At 45.7% G+C, this 18,196-nt stretch overlaps 1 protein-coding gene across 1 annotated transcript in view; it reads left to right on the forward strand.

Annotated features, from left to right (window-relative positions):
* Positions 1-18,196, forward strand: part of DOCK5 (dedicator of cytokinesis 5) — a 161,795-nt gene that overhangs the window by 109,518 nt on the left and 34,081 nt on the right. The window contains exons 21-29 of the mRNA XM_081135067.1: positions 942-1,042; positions 2,718-2,852; positions 4,887-4,998; positions 5,704-5,774; positions 6,434-6,540; positions 7,188-7,324; positions 10,803-10,898; positions 13,501-13,599; positions 16,636-16,730. Of these exons, the coding sequence (XP_080991193.1) occupies positions 942-1,042; positions 2,718-2,852; positions 4,887-4,998; positions 5,704-5,774; positions 6,434-6,540; positions 7,188-7,324; positions 10,803-10,898; positions 13,501-13,599; positions 16,636-16,730 (953 nt within the window). The remainder of the gene's footprint in view (positions 1-941; positions 1,043-2,717; positions 2,853-4,886; positions 4,999-5,703; positions 5,775-6,433; positions 6,541-7,187; positions 7,325-10,802; positions 10,899-13,500; positions 13,600-16,635; positions 16,731-18,196) is intronic.

Genomic DNA, 18,196 nt, shown 5'->3' on the forward strand with positions numbered 1-18,196 from the left:
AGCACCTGAACACACAGTCCGTTCCCGGAACTGAAATCTAGACCAGGAGAGGTGATCTGGGAAGGCCAGAGCGGCGGAGTGGAAGGGGCCCTGACACATCCAAGCAAAGCATTATTCTCATCGCCGGGGTTTAAGTTCAGTGCAGAATTTTTCTTGAATGTTGCAGCAAACAAGGAAGGTAAATTGCAGCTTTAGGTCATTCACCAGCTTGGAGAAACTGGTGACTTCAAGGAGTGGTCGGGGTGTGGATGATAAGGGTGTCAGATAAAGGCAGGTGGTGCCTCCAGCTGAGGTCACACCTGGTCAGGCTACCAGGGGACACTGTGGCTCTGAGCTCTGTGCCTGAGGTCTGGAGACACATTCCCCGGGACAGAGCAGAGGGCAGCGGACACACCCGAAAGTCTCAATGCTCCTTCTTTTGTACTCTTTTATCATGAGCAGGTGCAAAGAGGTCATTTGTAGATTATGTGCCTGGTAGTGATAGGAGAGTGAAATTGGGAGGCAAATATCCGCTGAGGTTGTTACTGGGGCATTCGGACCACACTCAGGAGAAGGGAATTTTTCATGAGCTGCATCCTTGGGTCAGAGCTTATTCCTCCCCCAGGAAACCCCTGTCCTATGGTCCCCTCTCCTGTCCTACTGTCTTCCCCGACTTTGTTGGCTGTGCGCTGTGCTCTTTGCGACAGTAAGCTCCCTGAGGCCAGGGGTGCTTTCATGGGTTTCCGCATAGCATCTAGCACAGTGCCTGACAGGGAATAATCTTTCTGCTCCTGTCAAATAAAAAGGAACCCCAAGACTTCACCTGGGCTTTGGAATTGTAAAGCGAGAATGCTACAAACATAGTGAAGAAAGAAAAGACAGCAACTGATGTTAGACCCAGTTTGTTGATGGAATGCCTCGGGCTGTCCAGTGCTGCTATTTATGTGTTTCTCCTTTGGCAGGTATTTATTATTTCCCTGATAGGAGACATCAAGTTCCAGCATTTCAACCCTGTCCTGGAAACCTACATTTACAAGCACTTCAGCGCCACCTTGGCATATGTGTAAGTAGGATTTGGGGGAGCTACCTGTTGCTGGGTTATCAAATTTGCTCTCTTAGGGCTGGTTGTTGAGAAACAAGGGGGTCATAGGCTGAGTAAGTGTGGCTCCAAGGGCAGAAACTTGTCCTAAGCTTCCTGGTGGAAGGGAGGGGGCATCTAATATTCTAACCCTAGAGAATGGGTGAAGTTCAGGCTCTTCCATCTGGGAAATGACAGAAGAGATAAGGCCATATAGCTTTAAGAATCCAGAATATATAGGTGAGGAGTTGAAGCCGTTAGGAGCATGAGCCAGGACAGGTGACCACACTCAGGATCTTTGGGATTGGGTGTCAGTGAGGTTACCAGACAGTGGATTAAGCAAAACCGCGTCTGAGAGGACAGCAGGTCAGGCTGTCAGCCCCTCGCCACAGTGCTGTGTAGAATTATTATTCGTAAGATATGAGAAGACGTCCTTTCCCCTTCCTTTGCATAAGAGGGAGCGGTCTCTCCCTCTTCTGGGTGCAGCCTTCTTTCTCTTTGGTATATGGGCCCTGACTCAGGAGCGATGTCCACTCTGCGCTTCACCTGGGAGCGCCTAGTCCATCGTGTCTTCTGCTCGGCCTGTCACTGCAGTTACTGGGCAGAGCAGTGCGATAAATAACAACGGGAGTGTCGTAGGGATCGGCACAGATCTTTCTGACAGTGGCTTTTGCCAGGTCATGCCAGCTGCAACCGGCTGATCTCTTGGGGTAGCTGCTCCTTAGGTCAAATCATTGTGGTCTTTTCTGAATTATACAAGTTCTTGGTTTTATTTGCATGAAAGTCCAGAAATGTAGTAAAACATAAGTGAATAAAAGAAGTGCCCTGTGGCATAGTCACCAACTAGCACAGTTGGCTGCATGCCCACTGGATGGGGGGAAGCAGGACAGACACCAGGGACGGGCTGTTTTCCACCGAGCGGCTTTACTGTCCATGTGGCAGTAGCCACAGGTGAGGAGCTCCTGTCACGGGGCCTTCAGTACATGGAGCCAAATGCAGCGTTCCGGATGAGAGGCGTCTGGATTTGGTCAGTTCTACATGTTTCCTGTGGATTTTCACTTAGAAAAAACAGATTCCCAGAAGGAAAGTTTAAAATATCAGTGCCCTCAAAAGTGTGAATTAGCAGAAGGTTAAGACAGTGCCTCATCAGAAGGCTCTAGAAGGAGCCATCTGCAGCCTCAGAGCAGGACTGTCTGTCGGGATTCGGACCCATGGGTGCTCTCCCCTTCCCACACTTGGGATGTTTCCGTCTGGCTCCATATTTACAGATTCCCACAGGTCTGGGCAGATCGGAGGGAATTAGACATCTTTTATGGTGACTACCTCCGATGGGCGGTCTCTCCCTCACAAGGAACATGTAAAAATGTCTATATAACATACAAGAGACTAAAATATCTCCAGGATTTGAATCTTCCAATCTTTCATTTCTCCATCCTACAAAGGGAAAGAAACCAGCAGAAGGAAAGCTCGGAATCTAGACGGCAGTGAGGAAACTAAATTGCACAGGAGTTCAATTCCCTGTTCAGGACACGGCCTAGAAGCGAAAATGATCATTATGATTTCTAGTTCCCCGCTTTGCCAGGTTCCCTCTCTGTAGAGCACACCCCAAACCTCTGAGTACCATCTGCCCCGTTGACAGTTTTCTTTTCACCCTTTTAAGGAAACTCTCCAAGGTCCTGAACTTCTATGTGGCTAATGCGGATGACTCCAGCAAGACCGAGCTGCTGTTCGCTGCTTTGAAAGCCTTGAAGTACTTGTTCAGATTCATCATCCAGTCTAGAGTACTCTACTTGAGGTAATGGTCACTGTAAAAAGATGTTGGTGCTCTCCACTCTCTCTTCATGTAGTTTCCCTTAGTCCTCTTGCTCACGCTCAGCTCTGTGAGCTCCGGGCCCTGGAGTTGCCAGGTTTCAGAACTTCAGGGCTGAAGATAGAAGGGGACTGTGAAGCCATCAGAGAAGGTCCAGGCGGAGTCCTTTTGGATCAGCAGAACTGCTAGGGCAGCAATGACAGAAGGACCTAGGGATGCAGGTGGCTAAAGTGTGCAGTTTGCTGGAAGCCTGTGTGGGGGAAGCAGCTCTAGGAAGGCAAGATTACAGTTCACACAGCCAGGGGCTTCATGGCAGCGTTGGGGGCACAAAGCTAGGACCGTGCGCTGTTGTTGGTATACAGGGAGAATGGCCGCAGCTGTTTGGGGCGATGTTTCCTGAGGTGTGTGCTTCTTTGCTGACACCATGCGCAGCTACCTGGTGAAACGAAGCCACAGCGATAGGATACTTCCCACTTCGGATTCCTAGAATAACAGCTCCCTCAAAAAGAAAAGAAATCAAGAAAGAGGAAGTACGTTTTCTGGGAATGCCCACAATCCAGTGCCATCCCTGCCCTTCAAGAATAATAGGTGGATTAACAGACTATTAAATGTATTTATAAGACAGAAGGAAAAGGTCTGTAGACTCCAGCACATGTACTTTTAAAATTTGTGTATTTAAAACCTGTAAGCAGAGGCAAACAAGTTACCTGAAAAAGAATCTTGTAACATATAGTACAGATCAAAGGTGGCTAGCTTTACTGATTAAAGGCCCTTATTAATCAAGAAGTGAATGACAAATACCTTTAAACAATAGAAAACAAAAATATAATTTACAAAAGAAAATTCAAGTCGTTGATTAATTTTTTAAAAATTTATACTCACTATCAAAATGCCATACACACATCCTATCTCACCTATATATTTGATAAAGATTAAAATAAGAGTGTAAATTCTTAAGGGCAGAAATTTGTCACTATGAATAAAAAGTTAAAAAAAAAGAAAATGTCATGTTTGTCCAGTAATAGTTATTGACATGGAAGAGCCAACTTTTCATTCAATGGATGAATCCTTCATTTTTTAATTACGTTTTTATTGATTTGACGGAGAGAGAAACATCAGTCGGCTGCCTCCTGCACGCCCCCTATTGGGGATCAAGCCCGCAGCTGGGGCATGCGCCCTGACTGGGCGTGAACCGGGGACCTCTCGGTGCATGGGACAGCATTCAGCCAACTGAGCCACACCGGCCAGGGCTCGATGGACAGATCTTGAAGACATTGGTATTTTAATCAAACAGGCATGAATCAACAAAGACTTAGGTGTCTCGTGTCCCAGGAGAGCTCCTCTTGGAGAGCAGGTCATCACCAGCGTGGCCCGTTCAATGGATAGAGTGACACCACTGGACTTGCAGACTGGGTTGGGTTCAGAACGTGTCTGGGTTGAGGAGCTTTTCTGCCCATTGTCTGAAACTTCATCTCAGATGGTTAGGACTTGATTAGATATGAGACAAAATGATTAGAGCGACGCTGAGGAATAGAACTCGGCAGGTGTGGTGTGTCAGGGAAGCGAGCTGGGGTCGTCCCTAGCTTACTGGACATTCTGCTAATGAGCTGAGGGAGGCAGGCAGGCATGCTGAACTCACCTGCTACTTCAGACCAAGCAGCTTGTGCTGGAAATGCCCAGAGACCACTGGCACGGAGGCCTCAACAAGGCGGCCTTCAGGCAGCGTGGGGGAGTCCCTCTGATGGGCTGACCATAGTGGACCCCAGTTGGAGAGCTCCGTGGGAGGACGGTATATTCATATAAGTTATATTACCTGATGGTAATAGCAGGTGGTAGGATCTTCTCAGCCTCCTGGGCTTCTCCCTGAAACTATCTCAGAGCAGCCTGCGACTTCTCCTTGTATAGTTCGAAGCGGTGAGCAGGGGGGCTGGGCCCCCAGCATTCTGTAGGCAACAGATGTATCTGAACATCTCTTTTAAAGATGGAAAATCTGACTGCCTTTCTCTTTTTCCGATTAAGATTTTATGGCCAAAGTGAAGACGGAGATGAATTTAATGACTCCATCCGCCAGCTCTTTCTCGCTTTCAACACGCTGATGGACAGGCCCCTGGAGGAAGCTGTCAAGATCAAGGTGAGCGTGGCTCCGCGGGCACCCCTGCGCTGTCAGTGAGGATGTCCTGGGCGGCACAGAGCTAGTCCTGGTGGGAGTCAGACCATGATTCATGGAGAGCTTGTGAGGTTTAGTATGACTTACAGAAAGTACAGGGGAAAACCTTGTTTTACGTTTATTGTGCTTTTGTATCCTTGAGTGTCTGCGAAAAACAAGCTGCCCCTTTAGACATCCCTTGAGTGGCCTGTGTGGCCGCTGTGAATTCGACCCATTGACTCTGCTGTTACAGGCCACAGGTGTTTATGCTCACTTCTCTCATTCTTTCCAGAAGCCCAAAGTCACAATTATTTTCATCGTTATCATTTTTTTTTAAATGTAAAATACGAAGTCTCTAAAGACTCAAATTCAAACTTTATTATTTATTCTTTGCTCTTTATGGCAACGTTGTGATGGAGGGGTCAAGATTTTAACTACCCCCTTGGGTAGAAAAATGAACCCCACGTGGGCAGTGCCTGTTGGTAGTGAAGACAGAAAGCTGCTCCTCCTGACTTCTCAGGAAAAAAATTTTAGGAGATTTTGAATTACATCGGCTTTCCTCTTCGTGGCAAGAGCATCAGTGCCCTGTTACCTGTTTCAGATCCAAGCCTTTTCTTCCTGGGATCAAGCAGTAAATTCTCTATTTGTCCTGGTTGGCCACTGAGTGTGCCTTTGGTGTTTTTCTCACAGGGGGCAGCTCTGAAGTACCTTCCTAGCATAATTAACGACGTCAAACTTGTGTTTGATCCTGTCGAGCTCAGGTAAATAGCAAAACACATTTGTTTCTTGACATTAACAGAAAAGCAGCCCCCTGCTCGGCTGGGGCCTGGGCTGCCCCACATACTGTTATTCTTCTAACATGTGTTGATGTAACGTGTGATGATCCTAACACATGTTGATGTAACGTGTGATGATTGTAACACGTATTGATACAATGTATAATGAACACCGTTTTGTGCTCAGTTATGAGAGGATACAAAAGAAGACACAGAGCCTGCTTCTCAAGAGGTCTGCGCTTTGTCCAGGGAAATGGGACGCGTACACCTAAAATTACCTATAGGAGAAAGTACATAGTGATATGCCTCCAGCCCTATACCTAAGTACCCAGGAATGCAAAGTCAGGTGGCGATTGACACTGGGGTGGAGTTAGCAGAAAGGGATTCTACAGAAGTAGAGTGTTAGGGCATTTACGGGACTGGGTGCACTTTGCAAGTTTGAGCAGAGTCAGCTCTAAGGTTGGGCCCTGTAGTGAGCAAGGAGTAGTCTCCTTTGCTTCCCAGAGACAGGCTCTCAGGTATCTGGGAGAGATTTCCAGGTGTAAACCTCTCCACGCCCTGATCTCAGAGCAGAGGAGAAACGTGTAATGACACCTTGAACCTGGCACAGTGGAAACGCTAGCCCCCGGGGGCTTCTCTTCCAGTGTGCTCTTCTGCAAGTTCATTCAGAGCATTCCTGACAACCAGCTAGTTCGCCAGAAGCTTAACTGCATGACCAAGATAGTAGAGAGCAATCTTTTTCGGCAGTCGGGTAAGTTTCCACCCAAAACAGCTGCCTACTGAAATTCTAGTCCTGCTTCTTCAGTCAACCCTGGACCCTTTTTAAATGTCACTAATGTCCTTGCCAGTTTTTTGCTGGCACTTGAGAACCCACTGGCACCATACATAGTCATTAGAATATTATGGACTGTATTCCCTATGCTGTAGTTTATATCCCCACGACTTTTGTAACTACCCATCTGTACTTCTCAATCTCTTCCCCTTTTTCACCCAGTTCCCCAACCCCCTCCTCTCGGGCAGCCGCCAGTCGGTTCTCTTTATCTATGAATCTGTTTCTGTCAAAACAACATTTTTTAAACTATATAACTTGCTTCATTTATTAGTTTCATATGACTTTGCTTTCAGGTATCAAGTTGGCATTTTTTAAAAACGGCTGAAGAAACTGTTGAATACTTTAAACATTTTGCTACCGTTACCTACGACAGGGATACTTTTCTTAGTTTTAAAAATCCAGTTTCAGGGCTGAAGGTCCACGCCTGTGCTTCTGGAGGGAGTCCAGCGCTGTAGGGCAGAGTCTGGGCCCGGGGCTGTGGGAACAGGCCGAGGGGGTGCAGGAAGGAGCGGCCGGCTCAGGATGTGACCCTGCAGCTGGTGAGCTGTCCTCGTTTTCTGTCTCAGAGTGCAGAGACGTGCTCCTGCCGCTGCTGACTGACCAGCTCAGCGGCCAGTTAGATGACAACTCCAGCAAGCCTGACCACGAGGCAAGCTCGCAGCTTCTGAGCAACATCCTGGACGTGCTGGACAGGAAAGATGTGGTGAGTCAGATTGTCACTGATGGAGACCGCAGCACACACTGGTCCCATTGCCTAGGGCGAGAGGAATGCCTTGGCCTTTCCAGTCCCGGGGCTCGGCTCAGGCAGTTGAGAATCTGGGTACTGGGGCAGGTTGTACCCATCGTAGAGACGATTAGAGGGGCTTCTCCTTGCTCAAGGCTGCTCTGCAAATCGAGGTCCAGCAGAGGTCTGCTTGCTGCCGAGCCTGGCACTGCCTGTGTTTCCTGGCTTGTCCGTCTTTGAGATCCCTTTGAGTACTTTTCAGAACCATGTTTGCATGTTTTCTTGCAGAAACCTTGACCTTCTTTTACCTCTGATACCTTGACAACACCATTGTCAATGTTCCTGGCTTCCTGGAAGTTCTCATTTTTACAGTCTCTCTGACATTGATCCTTTGGAGCCTAGTAGAAATTGTTTTTTTTGTTTTTTAATTTTTCTATCTGTTTTTATTGATTTCAGAGAGAAGAAGGGAGAGGGAGAGGGAGAGAGAGAGAGAAACATCAATGATGGGAGAGTCATTGATCAGCTGCCTCCTGCACACCCCTTACTGGGGATGGAGCCTGCAACCCGGGCAATGTGCCCTGACTGGGAATTGAACCCTGACCTCCTGATTCATAGGTCAGTGCTCAACCACTGAACCACGCCAGCCAGGTGAAAATTTTGTGTTCTTGTCGGGCCTCGTCTCTGTGATCTAGGCACCTGTGCCCCCTGAAAACCAGGGACTGAATCAGCCTGGATTTGCCACGTCCTAGGCCTAGCACAGCCCACAGATCTAGGCGTAGCCTCCACTCAGGAGGCTGGAGAACTTTGCAGAAGGTGCTCAGTTGAGCACAAAGCGTGGTCACCACCTCCTGTGGTGGCTACGTGGCACTAACGATCTTTCAGAGCAGGGAAATCACTGTTGGCCTTGCCTGAGCCCATTCTCTTACCAATATCTTTAGATTCAGTTTTGCTGAAGGAGAGGAAAAACACTGACCCTTTTCCATAGGTAAATCCTTTGTTCACCTTTCACAGTCCACCCCAGTTTGGCCACAGCCCACCTCATCTTCTGCTTGTCATCACGTGGGCATGTCTGCATTTCTGATAGTTCACACCTCAGCCCCTGAGGGACAGGGGAACACACTGCTTTCTACCTGCCTGTCTCTTCTTTTCCCTGAGTCCCTGGAACCTACTATTTATTTGATAGTTATTAATTATAGGCCACCCCCCCTTTTTTTGCTTAAATTTGTTCTTAGAAACAGCATTATAAAATGGAATAACTTTTCCCCAGGAATTTTGTGGTTGGGGATTTGATTCCTAACCAAGGACTTTGCAACGAATAAATTAATGTGATCAATCATGTCAGAATGACAGTAACATTTTAAAAATGTAACTCTTACTGCTCAGTAATTAAAATACTAAAATGAAGCTCAGAACCCCATAAAGTTGGCAACAATGTACTAGGCACACTGGCTTAGTCAGGGCTACAGGGTTCTAAAAGCACCTATGTGTATTATCTCTCACATCAATGTTTCTCTCTCTCTCTCTCTCTCTCTCTCTAAAAATCAGTAAGAACATATCCTCAGGTGAGGATTTAAATAAATAAGAAATGGCAAAGGACCTGAATAGACACTTCTCCAAAGGGGACATACAGATGTCCAATAGACATATGAAAAGATGCTCAGCGTCACTAATCATCAGAGAGATGCAAATTAAATCCACAGTGAGGTATCACCTCACACCTGTCAGAATGGCTACCCCAATAAATCAACAAACTACAAATGTTGGTAAGGATATTGGTAGGAATGCAGACTGGTGCAGCCACTGTGGAAAACAGTATGGTTTCCTCAAAAAATTAAAAATGGAGCTGCCATTTGACCCAGTGATTCCACTTCTGGGAATGTATCCTAAGACTCTCGAAACACTAATCAGAAAGAATATATGCACCTCTGTGTTATAGCAGTGCCATTTATAATAGCTAAGATCTGGAAGTGGCCCAGTGCCCATCAGTAGGTGAGTGGATAAAAAAGCTGTGGGACATCTACACCATGGAATACTATGCAGCTGTAAAAAAGAAGGAAATCTTACCCTTTGCAACAGCATGGATGGACTTGGAGTGTACTATGCTAAGTGAAATAAGCCAGTCAGAGAAAGACAAGTAGCATATGATTTCACTTGTCTGTGGAATGTAATGAGCATAATAAACTAACAAACAAAATAGAAACAGACTCATAGAGACAGGGAACAGACTGACAGCTCTCAGAGGGGAGGAGGTTTGGGGGGGTGGGTAAAAAGGGTGAAGGGATTAAGAAAAAACCCCTCATAAACGCAGACAAGAATATGGTGACTACCAGAGGGAAAGGGGGCTGAGGGGAGGTAGAAGAGGGAAAAGGGGAACAAGTGGTGACAGAGGAGGCTTGACTTTGGGTGGTGAACACATAATACGGTATACAGATCATGTCTCATAGAAATGTACACGTGAAACCAACTATATAATTTTATTAATCAATGTCACCCCAGGGGGTTCAACAAAAATTTTTATAAAGTCAGTCCTCACTTAATGTCATTGATAGGTTCTGTGACTTTAAGTGAAACCACATAGAATGAGACCAGTTTTACCATGGGCTAATTGAGGTAAACAAGAGTTAAATTTCTATGACATCTCATCAATATTATAGTGAAATGACATTATTTGAGAACCTGCAGTACAGTAGACGAGGTGTCTTAATACAAATTGTTTAAGTTGGGCTGGAGGCCGGAGGTCCAAGGCCAAGGTGCTGGCATGAGCAGGTGTGTGGTGAGGGCTCTCCTAGCTCCCAGGTGGCTCTGCTTGCACATGGCCTTTCCTCAGGGTGTGTGAGCAGAGCAAGAGGAAAGGCACACTCTGTTGTCTCTTATATGGACACTAATCCCATCAAGCCAGAGCCTTGCCTTCCTGACCTGAGTGCCCCCAAAGTCCCCATGTCCAGATACCATCACAGTAGGGCTTAGAGTGTGGACATAAGAATTTTGAACACATCTCCTTGACTTGAATTTCTTGGGGGTTTTTCCTCCTATACAGAAGGACTTTGTATTATTGCCTTTCGCGTCCTGTGCAGGTGCCTGATTGTCCTGGGCAGCCCGACCTGCTCAGAATCAGTACCGAGTACCTCGTGCGAGTGCATGTCCTCCCCAAACTATGCTGGGTCAGTGGCCCCCGTGAGCTCTCCGGGCACCCGAGGACCCGGCTTGTTAGGGCAGTGTCCTTCCCTGGCAGCCCAGGCTCACCTTTCAAGTGTTATAACTGATTCCTTTCAGCGGATTCCTTAGTGTCACCATTATGTATTAGCCTGGGAATCTGCGTTTTCCTTTTGGATGAGAGATTGCTTGGGAGGGAAGAGCCGGAATGAGAGTGAAAGGGCAACCTCATCTGTCCAAAGTTTCCCGCAGAAAAGTGAAGCTGAGTCATCGGAGTGTGTCGGTTGCTGTGCTTCCCCCTCAGGGCCCCACCGCGATGCACATCCAGCTGATCATGGAGCGGCTGCTGCGAAGGATCAACCGGACGGTGATCGGGATGAACCGGCAGTCTCCCCACATCGTGAGTGTCGCTTCAGGGGACCCGCGCCACTGCTGCTGCTCAGCGTCCCCTCTGCCCTGATGGGCGGCTTTCGGGACCCGTGTCCTGAGAGCAGATTCACAGGGGCCCCTCCCACCAGGCCGCTCTGCCTGCACCCCCTGCTCCCTCGGAGTGAGTGCGTGGGGCCTAGAACTTTACAGCCCCCGGGGGCGAGCCCCTTACACCGCCAGCGGATCTTAACTCTCACCCTGGTTGTCTCTTGCGGGAAGAGGAGCCAGCAGGGTGGGGAGGTGAAGGGGAGCGTCATGCAGGATTCGTAATGTAAGGCGGGCGGATCCATACTTGAGTCCTGCTCACACTGAGGGTTGGACACAAGCCCCTTCTAGCACAGCAAAGCAGAGACCCACCGAGACACGCGGGCACCCTGGGAAGACGGTGTTTCCAGTCTGAATATTCTCTAAGTATTTGTCTAATATTCTACTCAAGGAAAATATGAGTCTTGGTGAGCAGACAATAAGAGATTTTGGTAGCTGCATTCGGCATTTCCTCTATCATCTCAAATAATTCAGTTCAAAATCTCAATTTATGCACACTCTGACTGGATAATCATAATAGTAATAGTACTTCCAGCTGTAGTGAGATAGTTGTAGGCATTAGCTGGTTATTTTTGTGTGCCAGAACTGTGTTAAGCACTTTACATTTCATTGAAAGCTCGCACCCATCCTGTTAGAAAGCTCTTTCATTAGTCTGTTTTTCAAATGAGGAAACATGCAAAGAGTGGTTAAGAAACCTGCTGAAGTTACATACCTACCAGAATTAGGGTTGAATTATGGTTTGGACTTGGGCAGCCAGCCTGGCTGCAGAGTGTGTGCATGTTGTCAACCATGTTTGACTTTATTTCATGTTAGACCCACAAAATAAATTTCAAATAGAATGAAGGGTTTAATGTAAAAAAATTAAATCCTAAGGCAGCTAAAAGAAAAGATAAATGAATATATACCTATTTTTAAGAGAAAAGAGAGCCACGAATTTTAAAAATTAAAAGGATACAATAAAAGAAAACAATAGGTTTCACTAGGTAAAAAATTTTAACTCTAGGTGAAAAAAATGTATATAAGCAAATTAAACTTCAAGCACCAAACTGTAAAAATTATTTGTAAAATATGTCACAATAAGTGGCCGACAAACATATGGATAGAATGTGTAATTCAAAACAAGAAATGCAAATTAACTGAAAATGAGATTAAATAAAATTTCAATACCCAGAATAGGCAAAAGCCTTGAAAAACAACAGTGTTAGACACCGATGGGAATGCAAACTCTATGCTAGGTTGCAATTTATATCAAAAGCCTCGGTATAATAAATTTACATTGTGTTATAATTAGAAAAATACACTTTTTAAAATAAGGATATTGAGACAGACATTAAGAGAGAGGTGTACATAAATAGACTTTCATTGTTTTTGTGTTTAGGAAGTCATTCCCTCCATCCCAAGAACAGCTGTACATTCATCTGCTCTGTGCCAAAGTCACTTAAATTTATGTTGTTTTCATCGTGATATGAATACAGGAGGATATTTACTTCTAGATATTTGCCCTCTGGCTAGAAAATTATTATTCCAATACAGGTAGATGAGGGGAAGGCACATTGACTATGTAATTCGTGACCTCAAAAATAGAAATGATGGTAATCATCTAATTATTATTATAATTTTTTAATCTTCACCTGAGGAGTGAGGATATTTTTTCCATAGAGAGTAGAAGGGAGGGGGAAGAGGGAGAGAGAGATGGATGTGCCTCCCACATGTTCCCAACCAGAGGCAGGGAGCAGACCTGCATGCCCTTGACCGGGAATTGAACCCATGACCCTCCGGTGTGCAGGCCGATTCTCTAACCACTGAGCCATGCTGGCCAGCGCTCATCTAATTATTCAATCCCTTTCTTCAAAGCAGGTCCACAGTTACACATGTAGCATACTGTATTCCTCCAAACCATATTTGTATAAACAATCTAACTATTCCAGCCACTTCTGTATGGACTTTTATCCTACAACTCTGTCTCAGCAAGAAACTTAAAAGCCCACAAGTTGTTAGTTTCACTAGTAATCTAGCCGAGATCTTGAAGTCAGCGTCCCTTGACCTACAGGACTGCACAAACCTTAGCTGCTCAGGGCATGAGGAAAGTCCGCCACCTTCCTTACCTCAAAGTCGAAAGGAGGGCGTTTCACCCATCTGGCGTGGCACAGTGGTTGAGCATCGGCCTATGACCCAGGAGATCACGGTTCGATTCCCGGTCAGGGCACATGCCCAGGTTGCCGGCTCGATCCCCAGTAGGGGGCGTGCAGGAGGCAGCCGATCAGTGACTCTCATCATCGATGTTCCTATCTCTCCCTTCCTTTCTCTGAAATCAATAAAAGCATTTCTTAAAAAAGTTAAAAGAAAGGAGGTCGTTTCAGGCAGAAACAGCAAAGTGTGTGCCCTTTGAACCTTTGGAATGCAACGTGTTTCTGGTGTGGTAGGTCCCTGCTTGGGCGATTGGGTGGGGAAAGCCACAGTTCATGTGCCCAAGTCTTGTTCTGTCTGGTGGTCTAAGGAGCTCGGGGTCTGTGTCTTTTCTCCTGCAGGGCAGCTTTGTCGCGTGCATGATTGCCATCCTGCGGCAAATGGACGACAGCCACTATACCTACTACATCGACACTTTCAAGACCCCACAGGACATCACTGTAAGTCGCCTTCACTCAGTCCTGGTGACCCTAAGGATGCTTATATTCAGCAAAAAGAGTAACCAAAACTGAGCCTTGGGAGTGCAGGGGTCTCTCCCCTCCACCCTCATGCCACATGGCTGTCCCCAGTGATGAAGAAAAGGGAAGTGTTCATACTCTCTCTCTGGCATAGAGTTGGAAGAAGAGTATAATTTGTATACCAGGGGGCCTCACTCAAACCCCCGAGTTTCTTGGGTTTCGAGAGAGCCTTATTTAGAAACATTTGGGAGACTTTTCTGCTCTCAAAAGAGGATAGTGTCTGGTTCTCAGGGACGGTAGTCGCTCATGCTGTCGAGGGTTTTAGGAGGCAGAGGTGTGCACAGTCTTCTAGATGCGGAGGAGGCCATCGTTTTCAATAGTTCCTGGGAAGGGAAACAAAAAGGGGCAACACCTCCCCTTACAACCTTATCTATCTTCAGTTGAAAACATTCCGTTCCCTTGTTTTAGACAAAAGAATTGTTCTCCCAGTTGCTATTCAGCGAACAAGCAAAGGTTGCCTGAGGGACTAAGCCAGGCCCCTGGCTGCTCCCCAGGATTCTGCCCTTCAGGGAGATTTTAGTGGCTGTTACATGTCCCTGATGGTATCATCTTATTTTGCTAAGCAGTGGGCTGGACATGGATCTGGATTAGCAATTCGATGGCCCATGGCACTAGTCTTGCCCTCGATAACTTGCCATCATCCCTGCGTGTTTCAGTCTTTATGCTCTAGATTTTCTACTTCCTGCCTCTGTTATTCTGATAGTCTGTGGCCAGTGCACCCAAGAATATCCAGCTCCTTTTATGACCATCACCCTTCTCTTGGTGAAGTCCCATGATGGAAAACAAGGAATTGGAGAGAAACTACTGTTTATTATTAGTAGTAGTAGGTCCAGTAATGAACTCTCCAAATGCTATATTGGACCGTGTGGCTTAATCTGAAGGCCTACTCACGCCTCCGCCCGGGCCATGCTCTGGCAGGCAGCAGGGCACAGGAGCCCACAGCAGTAAGGAGGTGTGCTTGCAGAGAGCAGTGCACGAGAATTAGGAGGGGGGGCGATGGAAGCTTAGGGTAGGGCAGCAATGTCTCTCCTCCATAGGCAGAGGGTGGAGTGGGTTTAAGGACACAGGCTTCAGAACACCCAGATCTGGGTTTGAATCCTGGCTCTTCCACTTCCTTCTAGGAAATGTTGGGCAAGCTATTTAACTTCACTAAACCTCAGTTTTCTCACCTGTAGGACAGTACCTACCTTGAGGGTTGATGTGAGTATTGATTGAATCGGTGCATAGGAAACGACTAGCTTTGTGCTTGGCATGTAGTTAATGCGTATGAAGACTAGCTATTTATAATAATAATCTTATTACTCTAATGATGTAATATATAATTAATATAAAAATAATTTAGTGACTTTTTTCCAAATTTTTTTCAGAAAGCAGGTAGAATAGTGGAAGTTATACTAAATTCAAACTCTTGACAATTTGGTTCCATTATGTAAGCAAAAAAAAAAAAAAAAAAAAGCGGGTTTTAATTTGTATTTTCCAAAACATGATGAACTCTTCCCCCTCTATTATTTAATTAAAAAGATTATTATCCCCAAGGAGGAACTGTAGTCATCAGTGGCAGGGCTCCATTGTATAGCTAGACCTTCTGACGTTTAGTCCATTGGCCTTGCCCTCTCTCCTGCTGCCTTCTGAATGGATCACTTGAAAGACTTTGGGAAGCAGTGGATGAAGGGAGGGGTTATCTGTGAATTGCCTGTATTGTGCCATTGCTGTTTACAGTGAACTTAGATCACCAAGAGATCAATGTAGAGTTGGTGTCAGAAGTGAGTAACTGGCACCTAAATCCAATCCTTGCTTCCCAGACCATAATTCTTGTTGAATTGAGGGAAAAGGCTAATAGAATAGTTTATAAACTGGTGGGAACACTTAAAATATGATGAAAAAATTTTGAAGGTGTGAAATATGTCTGTGATTTCAGAAGTAAGGATAGCAAAGCTTGAGTCTCCATCGAACCAAAAGGAAGCTCCAAGGACAGCACAGATTTGAGAGCCAGAGTTACTCCCATTCATTCCTATGCTGTGTGGCATCCAAAGTGCAGGACGCTAACCAGTCTGACCAGTGTCTCGGAGGAGTCCAGTTAGAAACAGAACCCAGGCCTCCTGCCTCATGCACTGTGTTCTTTCTGCCACATGACGTAATTCATAAGCTAGAACTGTGTTGGTTTGGGGCCAGAGAAATTGGACAGGGTTTCTATTTCAGGAACCTGAGTGGAAAATATCTAAATTTAACTAGCTAATAAATAAAAAAGCTTTTCAGAGTTTTTAGCTTTGATTTTTAGTTCAGTTGTTCTGAGTTCCTTTTTGCTCACAGTCCCCTTTTGAGTAAAATAGCTATTTTGCCCATAATGGACTTTCATTATCAGTTAATTGCAATTGTTACGATCCACTGCTGTAATCTCTTTTAAAGACCAGTTAGTTCCCTTCTCCCAGGCTTCACATGGCTGCCTTCCTGGTATAGGAAGAATCCTGACTTAGCTTCTTATTAATAGCATGTTTGTTCTGTTCTAACAATAATAAAGGAGAATTGGACTCAGTCGTTTGAAGTGTCAGTTCTCCAACAATTGTTGGTGAATTTGTTTTAAGTGCAGTAGATATATTCAGACAACACTTGTCTCTAAATGTAGGGTTCAGAACCCCAAGTTTTCCCCCAGCTCTTCTGCTTCCTAGTTTCTACAACCTTAAGCAAGTTTAATTTTTCGCAGCCTCAGTTTTATCATCTGTAAAATGTGGACAGTCTTTCATCCTGTCTTCCTCATCAGAGTATGTGATGTAAAAAAATCAAATCATGTGATAACTGTAAAAATGCTTTGATATCCCCCAAAATCTTATTAAACAGCTAGGCTGCTAGCATGGGCCTAGGGTCATCTTACTCTGATGTAGTTTCTTTTTGTGCACATGCCAGGGAAGGCTTGTGATATGTAACCCAGTTTTTCTCCAGGCATTGCTTTGTTCTCTGCAGGACTTCCTCATGGAAACTTTTATCATGTTTAAGGATCTGATTGGAAAGAATGTCTATGCCAAAGACTGGATGGTCATGAACATGACCCAGAGCAGGTAGGACCGCCCATAGCAGGCCCGCAGGCATGTGACTCTGAATTCTGCTGACCTTCAAACAACATGGGTTTGAACTGCGTCGATCCATGTATACGTGATTTTTTTTCCCAATAAATGCAGTAAATGTATTTTCTCTTCCTATGACTCTTTTAATTACATTTTCTTGCTCTAGCAAACTTTATTGTAAGAATACAGTATATGATACATGTAACATACAAAATATGAGTTAATAGATTATTTATGTTATCAGTAAGGTTTCTGGTCAACAGTAGACTATTAGTATAATCAGCCCTCTATATCCACAATTCCCAACTTCAGATTGAAAATACTATTTTTGATCCACAGTTAGTTGAATCTGATGATGTGAAACCCGAGGGAACAAAGGCTAACTGTAGTTAAGTTTTGGGGGAGTCAAAAGTTATATGTGGATTTTTTACTGTGCAGGGGGGTCAGTGCCCCTAACCCCTGCATTTTTCAGGGGTCACTGCACTTGGGCCTGGTAATTAGCTCTGTCTCTCTCTGACTTTTGTGAAGGGCTGTGAAATCTTTGCCTCAAATCCATCATCTGTAAAGCAAGGATCCGCCCACTTCCAGGAGCCTGGTTTATGTGCTCGTGTTCTTGGTTTCATCTAGGCTCCTGCAGTTGCTCTGACCCTGGCTCTTCACCCCCTTCTCTCTACTATAGTGTCCTCATTGAACTGTCAGCATCAACTCTCCAAGGCATCTGTCAATGGCTCCATATGATCTTTGTCATGCTGATAGTCAAAGACTTGTGATCCTAGCCCACCCTGCCTTTCCAGCCTTGCCTTCCACTCTTCCCCTCTGTGTCCAACCTGCATTCCAACCAAACTGGCCGGTTCCCGGGCCCTGAACATGTTCTCTGCTTCCCTTCACGCTGCTTCTGCCACCTGCCACCTGCCGCGCCTTCCCCTCATCTCTGGCTGTCACCCTGCCACTTCAGGTCCTTCTCAGATGATAACTCCAAAGGAAGCCTTTCTGACCTGGATGTCTTCTCTGCCTTTGATTTCCCAGATCTCTTTACCCCCTCATTGAATTTTCCATATTTTTTCTTGGGTCATTGTTGCAAATGGCTCCCACCAAGTTGTAAATGTCATAAGACCAGGAACAGTCTCTTTCAAGGCCAAACCTAAGCCAGTGCTTTGTAGTTTCTGGCCCACAACAAATACTTGTTGAATGGAAGTGCAATGAACTAAATATATATGTTCTATTAAAAGAGCTTCAGAATGTTTAACGAGCTAACTAAAGTAAATCATTATTCTCACCATCACTGTTAACTCCACATGGTCCCGATACTTGATTAGAAAAACCCTTGCCAACTATGTACCGATTAGAGGGGAAGTTGCACACTTTGAAAGAAGCATCTTGCCAGGGTGCCGAGAGCCCTGGTCTGCGTCTCAGGAGACCTGGCTTGTCGCAGCCCTGCCCTCTCTGGCTAAACTGAGAAG

Source organism: Miniopterus schreibersii (assembly GCF_964146895.1).
Source record: "Miniopterus schreibersii genome assembly, chromosome: 4".
Lineage (NCBI taxonomy): Eukaryota > Metazoa > Chordata > Mammalia > Chiroptera > Miniopteridae > Miniopterus > Miniopterus schreibersii.